The sequence below is a fragment of the Phoenix dactylifera genome, chromosome 12 (assembly GCF_051530095.1).
Source record: "Phoenix dactylifera cultivar Ajwa chromosome 12, Ajwa_hap1_PhDact_Kaust_v1.1, whole genome shotgun sequence".
Taxonomy (NCBI): Eukaryota; Viridiplantae; Streptophyta; class Magnoliopsida; order Arecales; family Arecaceae; genus Phoenix; species Phoenix dactylifera.
In genome coordinates this window covers 2091209-2111980 of record NC_143201.1, presented here as the reverse complement: position 1 = coordinate 2111980, position 20772 = coordinate 2091209, and the positions used below count along the sequence as shown (strand labels likewise).

Here is a 20772-nt window from a genome sequence, read left to right as displayed (position 1 = left end):
GGAATTTGGCTCCCACAAACACCATCTGGAATCTAGAGGAAAATAACCGATGATTATAGCTCAACTTGAGAACAAAAATTCAAAGCAAATTATAGTTTTAACTTCTGTTTCATGTCAAATACCTAGTCTATTGAAGAAATGATCAACAAATAATGGTGAGTTAGATTGCCCTCAAGTGGTCACATACAGGATTTTTGATTAATAAGGTGTCATGATGCGATTGAAGAACTGATCGACATATAATGGTTGGTTAGAGTGCCGTCAAGCGATCACATATAGGATTTCTGATTGACTACTAAGGTGTCAGGATGTTTTTGTTTGTTTCCTTTCTTTTAGGTTTTTTTTTTTTTTTTTTGTTTCAAAGTACAAACACAAACGCTGGGTACGCCGCGCACTCACATCCAGAGCGCCGCCGTGCTTAAGTTGGTAGCTCCTCCCATGAAATCGAAGCCACCCGCGCTGACTTTTGACCTCTGAAGCTCTCATCCCTTGTTGGTGGGGTCCCACCCAAAGATGCATCTATTTTGATCCCACCCAAACAAAACTTGGCCCCCAGCTCCAAATCCCGAACAACCAAAATATATAATTTATATGAACTCGAAGGGCAGCAGAAGCTTGGCATCCCATTGGGAAAAAACCCCAACGAGGCAAAACCTAGGCGAAAGAAAAAGGAGAGGCAAAACAAAAAAAAATAAAAGCATAAAAGGAAAGAGAACCGTGAGAGCGAGAGGCGAGTCGAAGAGAGAGAAAAGAAAAGGGGGGAAACAAAAAGCGAGCCAGCGAGCGAGAAGAGCGAGTTTTTCCGCTCTCCAGCGATCAATCCACTTCAACGGTCTCGACCGAGCGAAGGAAAGAGCGAGAGCGAAGCAAGGGAGACGAGCTGCAGAAACAAAAAAGAGAGAATTGGAAAAGTTCTGTCTTCCGGCGATGCGCTTCGAATCGAAGCGTCTCACACTACTCCTAGCGAGCTCCAAGAGGTCAGCTCAATCCCTTCTCTCCTCCTTCCGTCCTTCTCCATAGATTGGAATCTCTTTCTTCTTCTTTTCTTTGCCTCGCTTTTGCTTTGATTCCTCCAATTCGCTCTCCGGCTGCGATTCCATCGAGATCCGCCTCGCTGAAGTGGGTTTTCCGATCGCAGAGCACGGAGCAGATCACCGTCCGCCTCTTCCCCTCGATTTCGGAGCGAAATGAGAGCTTTTTCGAGCTCCTGGCGGCAGAATAGGTCTCGATTCTAGTCGCCTCGCATTGTTCTAGGGTTTTCGATCTCGCTCTTTGGAGGTATTCGAGCTCGGAGTCTCCGTTATTGGTGTCGGCTCCTGATCCTGTCTCGCTTTAGGGTTTTGGTCAGCAAAGATGAGATTTTGGTCTGCATTGCTCTGGCTGAGGAGTTGGGAATTGGGTATAGCTCGCGCTTTCCCTAGGAAAAGGTGCAAAGCCTAATCTTGGCTAAAACCCACGGAGCACAGAAGGGGCAGCAGTAGAGCTTCAATTCGATTGATCTGGTGAATAATTGCATGGGCACTGTTCACTGAGAGATGCCGCCGCCTCCGCAGCCACTGCCACCACCAACACACCACTCTCGGACCAACCTCGGCGACCTCAGGTCCCAGATAGCGAAGAGGCTTGGGCCAGAACGAGCGCAGAGGTACTTCAGCTATCTGAATGGGCTGTTATCTCAGAAGCTGAGCAAGTCTGAGTTCGATAAGCTCTGTGTTTTAACGCTCGGGCGTGAGAACCTCCCCTTGCACAACCAGCTCATCCGCTCCATCCTTAAAAATGCCTGTCAGGCCAAGATTCCACCCACTGTTGTCCATGACAAGGGTATGCTGAAACCCGTTGGCGCTGTAGCAAAAAAATCTCCTCAGATAGATGAAAGTTTCAATTCATCCCCGGCCGCAATTCCACCAGCACCCATTTGGTCCAATGGAGATATCCTGCCGTCGTCCTCTTGCAAGTTCAGGTCTATCATTCGGGACCGGAAGATCAAAGACCGCCCGAGCCCCCTCGGACCAAATGGGAGGGTAGAAGTTGCTGCTTATCAATTTTCAGTACCCCCTGATGAGGATACTGTGCGGGAGAATGGTGATCTGAATTCATGTGATTTGAAAAGACCATTGCAACATCAACAAAGTGGGTCTGCTGAGCAGCCAGCAAAGAGACCACGGACGGAGAAGCCATCACCACCTGACCAGGATTCTGTATATAGCAAGGGTCTGGCTGAAGTGGTTTTCATGGATCATAGGGAGGACTTGAAGCATAGGGATGATCAGAACCTGGCTAGAGGTCCCCTTCAGGCCCCGCTTGGAATTCCCTTTTGTCCTGCAAGTGTCGGAAGGGCTCGTAGGTCTCTGGTACTTGCTGCCGATGGCTTTAGCAGCAGCTATGAAAATGGTGAACTGTACCATACTGAGGTATTGAAGAAACGAATGGAGAAAATAGCAGAAGCAGAAGGTTTGGGAGGGGTGACAATGGACTGTGCAAGTCTATTGAATAATGGGTTAGATGCTTATTTGAAGCAGCTGGTTAAGTCATGTGCAGAGCTAATAGGGGCAAGGAAGGGGCATGAACCAATAAAGCAGCTGGTCTACAAGCAGCAGCCTCATGGGAAGCCAATCAATGGTGTTTGGCTGAGAGACCACTTGCAAGTACAAAGTATTGGTGGCTGTTTGGAGAGCGCACATGGGCTGAAGAACCATTGCTCCTTTATATCTCTGCAGGATTTTAAGGTAGCAATGGAGCTAAAACCGCAGCAACTTGGGGAGGACTGGCCCTTGCTACTTGAGAAAATATGCCTCCGTTCATGTGAAGAATAAATACAGATCCAGATAAAGTTTTCTGGTTTAAAGCAAATTGTGGCTGGATGGGTTCTGATACCCAAGTGCCAGTCCATTTGGGCCATTACAGGCAGAATCACACTCTGCAGCTTAAAAGGTGCAGCTTGGTCGATTTCTTTGGGATCGCAGCAGAAGAATTCTGTAAGATCCTGCTGCGGGGTCCATGCTCAAACAAGAACACATTTTTTAAGATCAATCTTCTCATAGGAAAGATGTTATCCCCTCTTCGGTCCATTTGTTGTATGTTTAGTATCCATTGGGGGACATCTCCACCACACCCAGAGATATCCCGAGCTTTCATGTAATTTACAGTATGAGTGACTTGAAAGGCGGTATGCAGGAATACTGTTGTGTAACTTATACCATCATGTTCTGTAAGTTTCATGGGTAGCGGTGTATGTATTATCGATTGCAAAATTGCTGGGTTGGTTCAATACCATTTCATGGATCGTTTATAATTTTTTCAATTTGAATCTCTTTAACATTTGATGGTTAGATATATGGAACTTCTATTTTGTATGATTTCTATGAGGATATGTTCCATTTATGTAGTATTTCTAGAAGAAACAGCGAGCATCTAATAAGAGGAGCTTTCCTTTTCATATGTTTGTTTCACTATCTACTTTTAGTTTCTTTGTTTATGTTACTGTTTCAGTAAAAATGATGCCATGTCACCGAGGTAAGCTAGAATCAAGAGGTCAGGAGTTTGATAAAGCTGTTTGTTATTTTGTTTCTCATCGTGGAACAACAAATAGAAATAGAAGTACTTAATATTAAAATACGTTGCGGGCAGCAATGCCCTAATTTTTGGTGGCTAGTTAAATGTGAATTTTTATTAGCAGTATGTCAGACAAAGATCCGTGAATTTTATTTTTCTTGTTTCTTCATTTTCATTTGGTTGCACGATTATTCTGATTGTGGAGAGTCATAATTGCATATGTTTGTGCATGTCAATTAAGATTAACTGCTATACCATCGGCAAAGAAAAAGGGAATTTATGCTGTAAATGTCTGTCTGCCCTGATCTCCACTACTGATACATTATCCTTTGTTTTTCATGTATATTTTTATTGATAGCTGGGATGCTGGGTTTTTCGCCAACTTCCTTTTATCCTTAACTGGCTCTAATATGTAAATTGGTTACCGATTCACATCACTTCACCTTGTAACCATCGCTCTCAATGGGCTTTGCTAAACCTTGCCCAGGATTTCCTACTACACATAGGAAGTAATGTTACAGGACAAAGCTAAATTATGTATTTATTGATTGATAATTTTCATTCTTACAATAATTGTACTTTGCTATTGTTGGACTTTGAGAACTAAGTGGTGGAAACATAGAAATTATGCACTATATTTTGCATGCATGGATGGGCTGGCTTTTTCTTTATACTTATCTGCAGACCTTTTCTTTTAGTAACTTGTTTAGAGGCTGCAGCCATAAAATGGCTTGTATATAGGTCTTTTGTAGAGGTGTAGGAAAAGGGCATTCTGAATTTGTGTCTAAACTTTATGCTGTAAGTATTAAGTTATGCAAACATGTAAAAAATTGGGGCTTGCTCCAGTAGTCACACCCCTCTGGCTAGCAACCAGAGGTTCTAGGTTTGAATCTTGGGTGGTGCATTCCCAAGTATCATGACCTAAGTTATTGTAGTGCATATGGGATTCTCTCCATTTCTCTCAAGAAAATTGTGCATTCCTTTACACATCTAAGTATATCCAAGAATTTTAGATTGCGCGTGCGCGCGCGTGCGCGTGTGAGAGAGAGAGAGAGAGAGAGAGAGATGTGGTTTTAGTAGATCCTTATATGGACATGTCTATATGGGTCTATACATGTATGCACATATGGACACACAGACAATAAAATCATTAAATCTATCAGTCAATTACTGAAATACCCTTCTTGTTCTTAATTGCACATAACCTAGACCAAAATGTTCCTTTTTCTCTGTCCTGAGGCCGCAGGACTGAAAACACAACAAAGGTGTTCGTTTCTGTCCTTCCCTTATGATCCTGATCTTACTATACTATGATGTGTATGTTTTTGCTGAATGAATTTAACCTTGTGGCCATGGTTCTTTCCAAACAGATTGAATTAATAGAATTTAAAAAATGATGTTTGATGAATCTAATTATTTATCCTAGTCTTTTGAACAAACTTCTTTGGAAAAAATTCTCTTAGATATTAAACAATAGTTTTCCAATATCCGTGTAAATTGAGTACAAATGGAAGGACTATGCTTCTGTTTGAGCAATTGAAGTAAATGAGGTATTTCAAAAAATTTCCATGAAGTTGTTACTACCAATTATTTATGGCAATTATGCATGCAAAACTTGCTGGTATTTATTGAAGTTATGTGCAACATATCCCTCAATTTTGCTTCTATTAATCAATTATCCCTGAGAGCAGAGTTGTCTCATGTTTGAAGATGCCCATAAGTATCTCCAAATATCCATAAAGGATGGGACCAGGATCTAAAAGTTCACATTTACACTTGTTGATATTGTCTTATGACTAAAACCACTTATTCAGCTGAAAAAAATGAATAAAATCCCGATACATCTGCTTCCTGTCATATAAATGTTGCTTGCTACCTTCTAACAGCAAATGCAATTCTAGTTTGTCATATGGCAGAGTATGAGTTGGCAACCCTATTTTGTTCAAGATAAGTGGGTAGATGATTGCATTGAGTTTTGTCTTTCTTATAATTGCTTCTTTTTTCTTTTTTGCTTGCTCTGACCCTTTGCTCTTCTTTTTCCCATTGCTTAACGTTTTATGTTATGTTATCAATATTTTTTCTGATTAATTAAGAGAATCACATCTGTACTTTCTATTTCTGTCTCCTATCTGTAGTTCATCATATTTCAAATTGTTAGTTTGACCTAATTTGCTGACTACATCTTCTGCAAATCTTTAACTAAAGTTTCATTAGATTCTTTTGTTATATTAAAAGTTTGTGGTTTCTATATTCATTTGACCATGCTTTTTTGCTGATAACTTATTAATTTTCTTATCTTGCGATATTAGAAATAATGGAGGAGGATCCTTTTCTTCTTACTTGTAAGGTTCTTTCCTCCAATCAGCCTGCTTTAGAAATGTTGGTTCATTTTGTTGATAGACCCTGCAGGAATTTGACTTGCAATATTTTGGTATTTACTATGAAGATCTTGAAAATATTCTTATATGCCTGCAAATAGGGAGCTGCAAATTTGTGGGAAGTCTTGTAAGGTGGCTCTAACAAGAAAAAAAACATTTATATAAAAACCTAGTTGCCAGCAGCTTATGCAAAGCTTTCATCACTATGTATGATTTTACTGAGGTAAACAATAAGGATGGATGGGTTATAGATTTTAGATCACAAATGTGAAGCTTAGGGACCTTTTGTTGTGTCTATTTCTTGCTCCATTTGTGCTATTTCTCTCTCCTTATCTATCTATCTCATTTTCTTCATGTTGTTCGTGCATTTTTTTATGCAGATTTCTCATGCTTCAGTTTGTTACAAAGTTTACAGCTCAACTCTTTAGCCCTAAGACTTCAGTACCACTTCAAGTATAATTTTTTCCCTCTCTTCTTTTGCACTTTAAAATGAGTCCCAGCAATGTTGTTGGGCTCATATGTGCAACCTAGTAGACAACTTTGGCTAAGACTGAGGAAATTGCAGAGTAAAGATGGATACCACAAGAGGTAGACTTAAAGCTCTAAAAAGAATGATTGAAGCAATTACATAAATTTTTTAACACCTTAACATGTATTCTACAGAATTCTGTATCTAATCTGATTATAATGAAATTTATTTATTTTGTTTTTCTGGAGTTGCTTCTCTTTGTATGCTTGAAGTGCAAAGAGGCAAAAGAATCTGTTACTGCATTTGAACTATAAGGTGCATAATTGGTCATGCTATTTTCATTTGAAGAAAATTTTAGTGCTTTGTAGTTTGCGATGACTGAATTGTATTTTTGGATAATTTTAGGGTAATTAAGTCTAAACATGTAGGGAATGCCTCTTCGAAATAATCTTTGTACATCATTAAATTGGTAGACATGTCGGCCTGGATCAACCTTGATCCAGGCCTCAAAAAGGTAGCAGTCTCTTGATCTCTGTCTTAGAGCTTGACTGAGAAGAGATTCAAGTGGTCCATGGGCTGTTATAGGAGTTGATAGAAAACAGAACATCCTGTGGTGACCTCTGGTTACCTGAGTAAATGCAAGAGTTCCTCTCTGACCACAGAGCCAACAAAGAGCCAGACAACAATGTCCCAAACCTCCATATGTCCTTTGGCACCTGCTGCTGTCTCTAAACAGTCTAGAGTGATCTCATGAAGCCAGGCCAACCTATGATATGGTGCTGAACTTGAAGACCTGCCATGGTTCCTTACTGAATGGTCAACAAAGGGATGCCCGATAATCTTCCACGTAATATGTTGGAATAGCATCAAAGAAAGATATCATTTGAGCCATGTCAAAAGAAATCTCTTCTAATGGCATCAAGGCAGTGAATCACCCAATCAGGAAGCCAGAAAAAGGGCATGTCATATGTTGGAATAGCTGACAAGTCTGATTGCAATAAGACTAATGGTCGACCCGAAGACGAGCTGACCCTTCCAGAATGCAAGACATCGATCGATTCTGTCAATGAGAGGTTCCCCCTCTGCCCTGCGTAACTGGTGATCATAAAGGGGCAATCCAAAGTATTTTGATGGGAGAGATTGTATGGAGCATTTCAGAAGCTGAGCTAACATGATTCCCCTCTCAGGTTGTATGGCTCAAGGCAGTTGATGTTCCCAAGAGTTGAATTGTAAAATGGTACTCAGTGCTGACAGTCAGTTCTATTAAATGGATAAAATGGGTTGTATTGGTCATGGCTACTCCTTACTTCCTGTAACACAACGACACACTTACAGATGCCATGTGGAAGAACATCGGTGAATGGGGAGTTAGAGTTTGTAACATATGTTTCAAGTCAATGGTGCAAATAATGCTGTAAGCATATTTCTACTTCATTTTTCCGTCATGTTTTAATTTTATGTATACATTTTCTTATCTCGTATCTTAGTTTTGTTTCTAGATGTTCTGCGGAAATTTTAAGAGACTTTATCAAGTTTATTTTGCCAACTTCAGAGAAAAAGCCCTCTGCCTCACAAGTAATTATGCAATTTGCAAAAAATACAAGGTACCTGCTATTCTGCTGATGGAACCAAACTTGATATTGTAACTGAAACTTAACAAATTCACAGTGCCATTCAGGAAGTTGATGGTAAAAAAATTATTACTTCTCTGCAGATCAGCAAAATGCATCTCGAATCTCTATGAAGGTGGAGGAACATGCTGCTACTAAAGGTGTTTCTTGGTTTGGTATTCAGGTAGGATGTGGTTCTCTGATCTCAGATGCTGCATTAGATTCATAATTGGTGGCTTTGTGCCCTTTTAACCTCTGCAAAATGTTCCAGTACTATTTGAGGCCTTAACTTTTTTTGATAGTCTAGTTATTTATTAATATGGATTGGACTCTGCCAAATTCCTCCACTCAAAAAAAAAAAAAAAGCTAATGACTCGGGAATTGTGTAATATATGTTTATCTTCAATTTTTTCTTGGCTTCAAATCAAACCGTTCAATGTGAATGATGTTCCTGTTTTTTTCTAATATATTGTTGAAATTAACAGTCCATGGGAATTTACTTCTTCATTTATATTGGTGAACAATCCTTTGGACTCAAATACACCTAATTAAACTGGTGGACTAGTCTTTGGACTTTGAATGCGTCACTTGGATGTTCTGCTTATAGTATAATTCCTTGATGAGTGATGAGTTTGCAGGGACTTTGAGAAGCTCTAGAAGGAAAAATTCTCCTTAGCCACTAAAAAGTATTGTTTTTTTAGTGGTATTTTCTTAATGCTTTGCGATTTTATTCACTGAAAAATCTTTGTCAGTATCAAAAAGTAAGTCTGAAATTTTCAAGGTATATCCTTTTAAGCTTGCATTTTATCGACAAATATACTTTCATCTCTTGTAATCTCATTTGGAAAATTGAAACTCTGAAATTTTAAACTGTGTCGAGATGGATCTGTCATGCTCAGCTATGATGATATTTGATATATCATACTAGCACACCTAATATTTTACTTATAATTTGTTCAAGCATTTTGGGCGTTTGTTTTGAGTAAATCCATACATCTTCTCTGTCTTGTGAACAGTCATTTGGAAAACTAGAATGGCAGCGGCCAGCATGACATACATATGGACAAAAAGGCAAGGAAGCCAAAATAAATCAGCTTCACCTGGATTCTGAGTGGAGTTTGCTTTGTCTGAATAAATATGACCGGTTGAATGTTGGAACAGGTCAGTTCAGTTTTAAGGGCCTGTTTGGATGCCTGAATACATTATATTTGAATAAACATTGATGACATAGCGCAGGCTCCATGATCGCACAATCCCAAAAAGGTGGCTTTTGTGTTCCTCTTAAAATGTGATTTATGGTATTCATTTTTCTAGGGTTATAAGTCAAAAAGTTTTCTTTTTTCGGCAAATAGTGTGAGGGTTTCCTTCAAATGTGATTTATGGTATTCATGTTTTCTTAGGGTGGTTAAGTCTTAAAAGTCTCCCTTTGAGGCAAATAGTCTGAAAGTTTCATTATGACAAGATTTATGGTATTGATGTTTATTTTAGGATTGTTAAGTCTGAAAGTTTTCTTTTTCAGCAAATAATCTGAAAGTTTACTTAGAACCTTTTTTATTGTATTCATTTTTTAGGGTTGTTAAGTCTGAGAAGTTTTCTTTTTTGGAAAATAGTCTGCAAGTTTCCCTAAAACGTGCTTTATGGTATTCACGTTTTTTTAGGGTTGTTAAGTCTGAAAAATTCTTTTTTGGGAAAATAGTCCAAAAATTTTTTTAAATGAAAAATACCCGTTTTCCCAACCAATAACCCACCATAAATGGATAAAGGATTCCTTCTACCAGACATTCAAATAGTATTTAAATCTTTTAGGTGGCATTTTGTAGGATCATGTGGGAGCTGAGAATAAGGAAAGCTATGCTATGCAGCGTAGCTATCTCAGGTACTTATGCCAAATTTTATTTAGCTATTTTTGGAATAAGTTAAAAATTGAAAGACTGTGAATTTTTTCTGAAATAATAAAACTATTTTTGACCAATTATAATATGCTTGTGTGATAATATTAGTATTTTAAACATAATATTAACATTAAAGAGTAATATTAGATAGCGATTAAAGAATAAATATTCAATGAACATAATATAAATGAAATATATTATATGGCGATATTATTAATATTTTCTACTCTATATTAATATTAGGTAATAATGCTATGATATCATCTTACGATGGGATATTATTTTGTTATATTGATAGAATTTTGTATAATGATATTTTACTATAATATCAACATTAAAATTTAATAGGAAATGTTAAACATGATAACATTATTGTAGTAATATTAATATAATATACCTATTATTGTATGTTTTTATGACCTAAGATATTATATTATATTATAACATAATATTATAATATAATGTTATATCATATGGACAATATTTTAACATTAATTTTCTAGTAATATAAGAAATATTAATTATTTGTTATAACATATACAATATTATCATAATAATATTATATTCAAAACTAATATTAATAATTATTATGGCATACCAAGTTATTTTTAGATATTATATATTATAATATAATATTATACTATAACATAATAGCATGATACTATAATATTTATGGAAATACTAAAATAAATATTTGATGCTGGTAATGCTATGTTGATTGTTATATTATAACATTTATATAATATAATAGATAATATAAATTAATTCCAGAGGTATAATCCAAAAATGTAAAATGTGTATAAGTTTATTTCAAGAAGGCATAGAACAGCCTATGATCAAAAAATAGGTATAAGATGGTTTGACCGTGCCTAACCTATTCCAGATCCCATTTTGCAAGTAGTATTGGGCTGTATTTCAGATCCAGTCGAGCTCTACAAGTTAGCTGTTTTTTTTTTTTTTTATAATTGGCTGAGCTCTAGAAGTTATGTCCATTTCAAGTTCGCAAACCAGCCTATGTTAGTTTTAATCTGACTATTTGCAAATTAGATTGGTTTCGATCCTTGAGCTAAAATTTCTTGTGGTTTAGCTCATTTTTCTCCCATTCCCAGCACACCTCACCAGCAGAATTTAGCCCCATGGGGGGAGAAGTGATGACTAATAGCAAATAAAATGAGACAATTTAGTGTCAGGACAGGAAGGCTCGGCGAAGTTACTTAGCTATGACCTCCCATACAAATCGAGAGACTTTGTTAGGAGAATTCCAGTTATCAGACGGCATGCCTTGTCACTCTTAAGAGAAAAAGATTACTATTTTAGTTGGACTCCTCTACTATGCCATAACTCTGTAGTGGATGTCAGCTTTCTGATATAAGAACTTGGGCTTCTCGCTAAAAAAAAAGAGATTTGCATATGGTTTTTCCTTTTTTTTGTTTTGTGTTGATTAATATTATAGGAGTAAAAAAAAAAAGGACAAATGAAACAGAAGAGATATCCTTATATATGAACAATCAAATGAAACAGAAGATGACACCCTTATGAACAGTTCTACTAAAGGGTTTTCAAAAAATGCAGATTGACATTTGGACTAGAACCTGAGATAAGGTCCTGCAATCCTAGGTTTATTTTCTAGGAGGAATGTGAAAAGATTCTTTGTACAGGAAGCCTCTGATCAGTGTTCAGACACAGAGGATTTGCTTCTTCACTTTGGATGTTCTCTAGGAGGGAATGGCAGATGCTTTGCAAATTGGGCACCAATTCTTCTGCCGAAGCCACTGATGGATGCAGGCCACATGGAAGCGATGCTCGCATGCCAATTTGCCTATCTCATCCCCACTGACATACTCTTCCTGAAAGGAAAAAGCACATCATCCAATTTAGAGAAAAGAGATATTCTAACAGTCTAAATACTTTCAACACATTCTAGCTAAATACCGAAAAGGAACATTCAAACATATACCGATCTGCGAAGCAAGTTTTTGTTAAATCTGCTTAGGTATCCTCGAGCAATGTATGGATATGCATCATGCAATGCACTATGAGCCCATTTACCACGGTCATATTGCTTCGATCAGCCTATAATGGGCACACTCTGGTATTCATTAAAGATCAAGTAGAAGGAATGGAGTATATATAGATTTGGTGTTAGGTAAAGATGAATCAAGATGTAGTATAACATGGGCCATACACAATAATATGGTTCATGCAGCTCCAATTGCGGCAAAATTTAGAGAGCAACCAGTAGTCAATGAAAAACCACCAAATGCAAGGACTGATCCCGAATGCACCAAGACAGATGCTGTATCAATTAATATCGAAAGAATGGCCTTCATGACTTTGCAACGATGAACATCAGGCATATAAAATGGGCTAAAGTTGCTAATCTGTAAAATGGTTTCCCCAGCCTTCATCAGAATGTGAAGCTGAAGAAGTTTTTCTTATAAGAATTCTGTAACAAAGTCTTACAGATAGGAAATGGCATGTATTAAAAACTAATTTCATTGCATTACGGTGAGTATCAGAAGTACCTGGCATATGCTGCATTCAGTGTCATCACCAGAATCCATGATTCCCAAGACCTCAGAAGCAGGTCTATATATGCTTCTCTTAAGACATTTTGACAATTGCTCCTCTGAAAGGGCTGTGCTGACAGTACCCATCTTCTCCTCCAGGGCTAACAGTTCCTGTTCAACAAGCATTGAGCTTCTCGGACACCAGTACCATTCAAAACTAAAGGACAACCCTTAAGATAAACCATCAATATCATAACAACCTTTCTACTGGTCAACAGAGCATGAACTTCCCACATGTAGAAACCCTCGTACTAAAATTATCAACTTGGGAAATCGAAAGAATTTTATGAATTATATGATGGCAACCAATCAATGGCTATGCTATCCAAAATGAGTGCAAATTTTTGACTGCTAAATACACGTTTCAGGCAGAAGGGCAGATGAAAAGATCCAGGCCAAAATAGAAAAGAACTATCTGGTCATATGGTACAGAAAGGCTTGTAGTTAGCGGAAGAATCAGGGCCCTCAGAATTTCACTAGTGCCTTCTCAAAAAAGAAAAAAAACAACTTTTCCTGGAAAAGTTGAACAAGAGGATAGTGTATGCAAAAAAATAAAGCAAAAAGAAAAAGAGAGAGAGAGAAAAAAAAAGAGAGAGCCCAAATTCTATATTGAAATGAACACTTGGCCAAAAAGACAGAAGTCTGAAATTTAAGTGTGATATGCTGACAAAGCATATACCTCATAGGACATATTATCAATGTCCATTCTCATGTCCCTGTGCTGATCATGGAAGCTCAGGCCCCCTAAAAACAAATTTGTTTCTAGCACCAATACTTGCTGCACAAAAAAAAAAAACTCATTTAGTAAACAAACAAAAATAAGATGTGGGGAAGTAGAACACAGAGCAACAACCTCATATGTTAACTCCTCATCTTGGTCAATCCTCTCTAGAGCCAGCAATACCTGTAATGCGTCATGAGTCATTATTCAAGTTCAATTTCTCGGACACCATTCTATAGTCACTACACAATTACCGCGTATATAGCAAGTTAAAAAAAAAAAAAACTAATTCAATCTATGAATCCTCTATGAATGAACTCTAGCAGAACTGTGGACTGGAGAAAATATGGTGATTGCACCTAATAACCATGCACAACTAAAATATATGACAAGGATTTGCTGTTGCATAAGTGTTGTATAAAGACCTCTGCAATTCTGTCCATGTTGAAGTGTCTGTAGCCATCTCTATCTCCCAAAGTGCTGCTGGAAATATGTGTGCCGCTACCTTCAGGACGAGAAACCATTCTATTTCGATTAGCCCGGCTACCTGAACCTGGATGTTCAGACGAACTAACCAAGACATTTGGCAGCTCTACGGAAAATGAACGTGATGAGCTTTCTGGAACAGTTTCTTGGATAGAAACTCGATTCTGCTGCAAGTGAGGGATCATAATAGGCTCATGTACTGGAAGGATATCGCTGACCCCTTGCTCGGATAGCCTTCTTCTAGCATCCCCAGTAGATGCTCGATGGGTTCTAACTGAAACTCCACTATCCCTGCTACTAGGTCGGTTCCCAGTCCTTATGAAATTTTGCTGAGGCTTTAGTTGTTGTGGAAGAGATCGACCAGAGTCAGAAATCCCAGTCTGCGTAGAACCTAGATATCTTCCAGTTGAGGGGCCACTTTCACCCTTGCTTTTGGCAGCAGAACTCTCTCTACCAGAGGGTCTCTTCCTGACTGCATCAGTCCGCCTATCGCAGTTGAAGTCAGATGATGAACAACCAGAAGGAAGAACATCTGATACCCCTACAGTTTTAAGGCCACACTTATGCACCCCTGTACCCAGAACTTGAGAAGCAGGTCTAGCAGCATCAGCAGAGTTTCTAGATGCATAAGCCGAATGCCGGAAAAAGGATCTTGAAGATACAACCCGATCGCCAGAACCTAGTTGACGTTTAATTTGCTTACAAGGTTTTGAACTTGATGCAATGGTGCAGCTACCTGACGACTCCGTTGTGTTCATAGATGACCCTTCAAGAATTGGAAACCCAAGATCCTTCGAATCTGGCAGCGCTGTCTGAATGCCAGCTGATGTGGGATTGGATTCTGAAAATTCTGAATCTTCTGTATCCTTTGATCTGACATCGAAATCTTCTAGGAAACCCTGCGTGTCATTGCACTCCGAATCTTCAATCTTCCCTTGCCTGTTACTAGTTTCTGCTATAGCCTTCTCTCGTTGTAATGTTTGTTTCTGTCTGTCCTGGAAATTCTTTCGGTAGCCACTACAAGAAGATATTGACTTAGAAGAGTCTCCTGTGGTGGTCTTGCTGCTTGTAGAATGAAAAGAAGCCTTTACATATTTGGCTTTTTCTATGTTGCCAATTTGGGTTCCTTTAATGGAATTAAGCCTGGTGCTGCATCCTAATCTATTGCAATACTGAATGCTTCTAGCATCATGATTTTGGTCTCTAAAAACAATGCTGGACCCTCTACTAGAAAAATCATGCCCTTCAGCAACTTTCTTACCCATAGTTTCATCCATTTGAAAATCAAAATGTGGAGATAAGCATCGCAGGTTTCAATTCTCCAGTATAGGATAGTTCCTCAGTTCTGCAAGTGGCAACTTGAATTTGTAAAGAAATACAGCAGGAATGGAATTTTCTAATTACGTTAAGGAAAATAGTCGGAACAAAGCAAGTAGGAATACATAGTGTTGTAGCAAGAACATGGAGTCCCGCTCCAATAGGGAAAAGGTAACGAGTCAGATGTTACAACAAATAACCAGAAGGGCAGATCCTAGAGTTAGCAAATGCCTTATATAAAAACTGTAAAATCAGTGCTTGCAGATATCGGGGAAAAAAGGAAAAACTACAAAACCAATTGTCATGAGCGAGAAGTAGAACCCTCGAAAAAAAACAGCTATTTATAAGAAAGGATTTGAAAAACTAATTAAATAAACACAACAATCGTCTCTTCTATTTTATGTTTAATACCTGAAACATACATCACACAAAAGATAACATAAATCTTGCAAACAAAAGTCAATCTAATACAAGTTTATCATGCTTTCTATTCTGCTCCCAGAGTCTTACAGAAATTTTTTTTATTTGTTTTCACAGCTTTCTGACTTGTGCAAGTTGTAGGCAGAAGCAATTTGGGAACCAGAATAAAATGAAGGCGATTGAGAAAATATCAAAAAGAAAACAAATTCAAATGGAATGTACAGACAGAATATAGTATTGATTGGCAAACAACATGAGTTAGGCTACTACCCATATTTCAAGCTTGCGAGATAAAACAAACACCCCCCCAAAAAAATTGTACTAGACTTAGACATAACCCTTCTTGAAATCCTTAGACTTTAAGATCTCTAAGCTCATCTTCCAAGGAGAACTTTATATAGCAAGACATCATCCCATATGATGATATGATGCATCCAACTTACATACGTGTCGAACATGTATCATAAAGAAAGGGCAGAATTTTGTGCTTTTCTGTTACAAAGTGGGATATATTTGCAGAAGTTTCAGGATATCAACTGGGCATCTCTGTAATCGTTGATACGTTGATGCCTTGCACTTATCACAGCGTTGAGTGATATGCCAACATATAAATCTACTGTACCACACACCCAGGTGCTGCAGATCATCAATAAAACACAGCACTAAAATTTCTTGTGGAAAACGAAACATATTTCAAGGAAAAAAATTATGTAAAGGCTGATTAAACCCATTCACTTGGCATAGTACTGGCAATCATACATAGAGCAGACAAAACATAATACATAGAGATAACAGTACCTGTCAAAGATGAAAACATCCACAACCATGGTTCAAAAAAGAACAAAAAATTAAGTTTCTAAAGGAGCTCACATATCTGATCTTGTACCATCAAACACAACTCTAATTCAGGAACATGTTGGGATGGGTTTTTTCCCAAGATACATAAACAAATTCCGAAGTCAGAATCTTTGATCAATCGATGAAAGAAGCTATCCAATATTCCATGCATCTCAAAGGATCAGCCACCATAATACAACATGAATATATCCAATAGGCCATACATCTCAAAAGAGATCAACTTGACTCCCCTTCCCCAGTTCTTTTTCATGGGTGGTTGACAAACAGAACAGATTGAAAACAGTTTTTTGCTTGGAAATAATCTTCAATGAGGATCGCTAAATGACAAAGAAAGATCATCCCTTCACCAAGAAGAAGGAAAAAAAAACACAAAGTCCAATTAAAGCAACATATCCAATCATCCACAAAAGAGAAAGCCGGACAACACGACAGAAAGCAGAGCAAAAGAGGGCAACCCAAAGCTCTGATCCGTTCAAAAAGGCGAAACTTCCATATTTATCAGAGAAAAGCTGAAATTTTTCAGATAGAAGAGATTCAAAACCGATCACATAAAATGGAACACAAAAATAGGAGAGAAAATACCACCTTTTTGCCCCATACCTTTCGGTGGCAGCGTACCGGACACGCAAGAGGCGACGCCGAATCGATCGCTCCGCTGTGTGCGTACGCGCGCGGCTCACAGAGAGAGAGAGAGAGAGAGAGAGAGAGATGAAACAAGCCGAACAAAGGAGATCCGAGGCTTTTCATACCCCCGCACCCAGCAATGTCCAAGTGGAGACGAAACGCGTAGCAGCCAAACCTGAGCGCCCGAGAGATCGGATTTCGGCCGTGCGATCTGCGTCACGATTGGGGGAGATGGGGCCGGGGAGTGCCCACGCTTTTGCGGACCGCACATGGGAGCCGCGGGCCGATCGTCCGCCCAAAATCTTGTACTCTCCCTCTTCTCTCATTTAATTCTTTCTTTTTTTTTAATCACAAACAAATAAAAATTATTTTTTTTTTTATTTTATTTTTTGCTGCTAGAGCCGGCACGTCATACTATACGACTACAGACACACTCAATAAAGTTCGAAAACAAAATATCACAGAGTGTTCGAAATAGCTCCCCCTCTCGGGTCCATAGAGTACCATCGAAATGACTGGTCATATAAGCATCCACCCAATTCGCAGCCCCGTACGCCTTCCTAAATATATGTTTGGCCTGAAAAGCTTCCTCATTCCTGCCCATTGGTCATATATCTCGAATTAGGGGTGCTCCCTCCTCGGGCCTTTCTGAATCCATCTTATCACAGTGGCTGAGTCTCCTTTCATAATGGTGTGAATGATGAAACATCTTTGCGGTAAGATTGCTTCATTATGATTTCGGTCTATAAGTAGATACAAGGATATAGTGTACGAGGCTTGACATCACCTACTCTACTCGTGCAACAACCGTACCATTGATGCTAAAAAGAAGCCTATAAGAATATTTTGTCGGAACTTATGATATCATAAATAGCAAGATATATTGTTCAAACTATATGCAATTGTGGCATGTTCTGTTCGATGGAGTAAGCATAAGTATTCACTTAAAGCTATAAAGCTGAGATGTGAGTTTTGATTGTAGTGTAAACAAAACTAGGTTCAAGCCAATCCAACTATTAGTTACAAGTCCCTACTTGCAAAATATTGATTACAACAGACCCAATATTTATGAGGTGAATATGACTTAGGATCAAGATGCTAATATATACAAATATGTGCACATTTTTTAAAGCCAATTCCTACCGCATCCCCTCGCAATTAGTTTCTTTAACTTATGATGAAATCTAGAATATTACCATCCAAGAAAAGAACTATTAGATGTTTGAGCCAACCAAAACTCGTATGGCCGACCAAAATGATTGACAAACTAAGCATACACCCTAGTTGGTCAACTGTAGCATCATCATGAATGTGTAAATATTTTCAAGTCAACACAAATGTGCTATGGGATTCAAGTAACCTTGAAGTAATCAAGAGGATAAATACAGGGTTCCATCATTGACAAGCATGGTAGGCTAAGATCCCACATCATAAATCATATAAATAATAATAAAAAAGGTTACACTCTCTATAAAGGTTCCTCTTTAATTTTCCATTTGACATGGTTCTGTCAAAAAGGTGACACATAAAACTTATCCTATAAGTAGTGTAAATTACATCATTTCTCTCATCTCATGCCATATGATACGGAGGATTGACAAGGGAGAGACAGGTGGGACACAGCACTGCTCATAAATGAAAACTACTACTGGGTTAGCTGAACCTGGCTTATCATGAGTGATAACCTCCCATTTCATTAAAAACAAGTATTTTAATTAGCAACCGATTAGACTTTAAGGAGCCTTAAAGAAACCACTAGCTAAGTCTAATCCATCGACAAACTAAAGCATGCCATCAGCCTTTCTCCTCGAACAGTATCTACCAGCCTCTTCTTTTGTCTTCTCTTTATGCCGTGTGTTTTATTCCAAAGTGCCTTCTCTTGAGGGAATTCGACTTGTATCTTGTGTAATGATTGATCTTTTTTCGCCACTCGAATCTTTTTTATCTATCTAATTACGTAAACTTTGAAGCGAATATTATGCGATTCAATAGTTGATGTTCCGAAAGAAGATGAATTATTACGTCTTGTGAAGGACACAATCCGAACCCTTTCGAGGCAGCATCTCCTCTTGGTGGGGCATAGCTTTTTTTTTTTTTTTTTGAGAAAAAAAGGAATAAAAGAAGGATGATGATTACTTGAAAAAGAGATCATCAGCATTTGGCCTCCACTTTGCTTTGAAAAAGCTGGAGGAATTTTCGCAAGTAGGTTACTTCGTCAGCTTTCCTCCGGATGGAATGGAGCGCCATAATTGGATTGATTAATTATAAGTAATTTCAAAATAATTAAGAATCCTAGCTCCTGTGACTGCCATCCAATTATCTTTACCCAACTTTCCCGTATATGAGGTCATATTGCAAATTGGCTTAGCCTGGATGGACTTGAGAAATGCCTTCCCAGTGGTGAAGCAATGACTGGTTGCAACTAGTTTCATGGTCATGGCCAAGAGATGTAATTAAATTTTGAGAGCATTTCCCTTCAAAAGATTAAGTTTACATCCCAGGGCAATTGACAGCTGACGCACACAAGGTGCAAATGAGCTTAAGTTTGGATCGAACAGCTAGCACAAATGAATTTGACTTAAACCTAATACAACTACTCCTATTTCATGGGTCGGCTCAAGTTCGGAAATGAGACATAATCCTAGCTTGGTAATAAACCGGACCAGTTTGACCTAATACTTAAGCTTACTCTATGGATGATAAATTTTTCAATATCTTATTTGCTGATTCTCATGGATGTATAAAAAAAGAGGCAGAGAGAGACCCGATCACTAGTTTGGACCCAGTTCTAGTCATATCTATGAGTGAATAGATCTTTTAGTAAACCAGTGCATTGAAAATTTTAAGTTTTAGGCACAAAAGTGGTTGAGGAAAAGGATGGAGGTGATGGTGGAGCCTAACTTGTTTCTCTCTTATTTCTTTTGTCATTATAGATAATGTGGTGCAGAACCATCCTATGATGTGAGCCAACTACTTTACAATTGTCCGTCTCACGTTTGTCTCAAGCTTATAGACTTACGGCTAAGGGGACTAGTGCGCAATCAATCATCCATCTATTGGTGACAGGTGCAGAAGGTGACCCATTCTGTGGGACCAACTGATGTAAGTGGGTCTCGAGATGGCATGGTGCAAGTGGGTCTAATCAAAATGAATCCAAGCTTATCCTGTATCGGTTCAAATCTCTCAAAACTTGAAGTTAGAAGACGAGAGCTGTGACTTGGATCAGAAAGAAAACTAAAGCCAAGCTTCCACAACTTGTTCAGCACCGCACAGGTCCTCACATACTCCCCCCATTCAAGCCCTGATGTCCTCGTCAGGCTAAGGGTTCAAATCCATTCAAATCTAATCACAAACACCACGATCGGTCCATGGTCAATCCCAATGGATCCGTGCTGCAGTGTCCCCTAGTCCACATAAGTTATAGGTCGGGTCCACTCTGATACCATTTATAACAACCCAGGAGCTTACCCAAAATGACTAGCCGGAAGGTATTATTTGGGTTCCTTGATCCTGTATAAGTACCCAAGATCTATCCAGCAAATAACCGATGTGGGACTAAACACACGCCCGCACGGATCCTCACAAATATTGTCCAATTTAGAGTCGATGGGATCTGAATGGAGAGCCACATATATGGCATCTATTATAGATCATGATCACTTTATTTATCCATATTTGTTCTTTCAGTAAAATGCTAATAATTCACCACATTTTATTCTAAAATACACATATTAGTTCATGTTTCATTTGCTTAACAGGAAAGAGACTATAATGTTTGTTTTGGGTTTGATGCAGTTTCTTGTACTTGAAATCTCACATACCAATCTTTTTCAGCTTTCATCAAAGTTTCTTGCTTAATGGAGTGGATGATGCTA

General features: G+C 38.3%; 2 protein-coding genes and 1 long non-coding RNA gene across 12 annotated transcripts; 2 read left to right on the top strand and 1 right to left on the bottom strand.

Moving 5' to 3' along the window:
* The first annotated feature begins 591 nt into the window (after positions 1 to 591).
* Positions 592 to 3301, top strand: LOC103715641 (uncharacterized). The gene is made up of 2 exons (XM_008803340.5): positions 592 to 977; positions 1139 to 3301. Exon 2 carries the CDS (start codon positions 1536 to 1538, stop codon positions 2811 to 2813), a length of 1278 nt encoding a protein of 425 aa, XP_008801562.3. The 5' UTR covers positions 592 to 977; positions 1139 to 1535; the 3' UTR covers positions 2814 to 3301.
* Positions 3302 to 8065: 4764 nt separating this feature from the next.
* On the top strand, positions 8066 to 9237 carry LOC148700336 (uncharacterized). Its single transcript, XR_015971977.1, has 2 exons — positions 8066 to 8193; positions 9026 to 9237. It is a non-coding gene; the product is annotated as an uncharacterized LOC148700336 (long non-coding RNA).
* Positions 9238 to 11376: 2139 nt separating this feature from the next.
* On the bottom strand, positions 11377 to 17194 carry LOC103715640 (uncharacterized). Of its 10 annotated transcripts, none has more exons than XM_088708613.1 (7): positions 16859 to 17166; positions 13618 to 15023; positions 13325 to 13375; positions 13151 to 13249; positions 12427 to 12582; positions 11859 to 11974; positions 11377 to 11748 (listed from the first exon to the last, which is right to left on the bottom strand). In XM_088708613.1, exons 2-6 carry the CDS (start codon positions 14953 to 14955, stop codon positions 11891 to 11893), a joined length of 1728 nt encoding a protein of 575 aa, XP_088564739.1. In that variant the 5' UTR covers positions 14956 to 15023; positions 16859 to 17166; the 3' UTR covers positions 11377 to 11748; positions 11859 to 11890. The 10 variants fall into 10 exon arrangements, with proteins under 10 accessions (XP_088564739.1, XP_038985672.2, XP_088564740.1 ...); XM_039129744.2 differs by having other exon boundaries at positions 16874 to 17164; XM_088708614.1 differs by lacking the exon at positions 11859 to 11974 and having other exon boundaries at positions 13618 to 14695; positions 14940 to 15023; positions 16859 to 17042.
* Positions 17195 to 20772: the final 3578 nt, after the last annotated feature.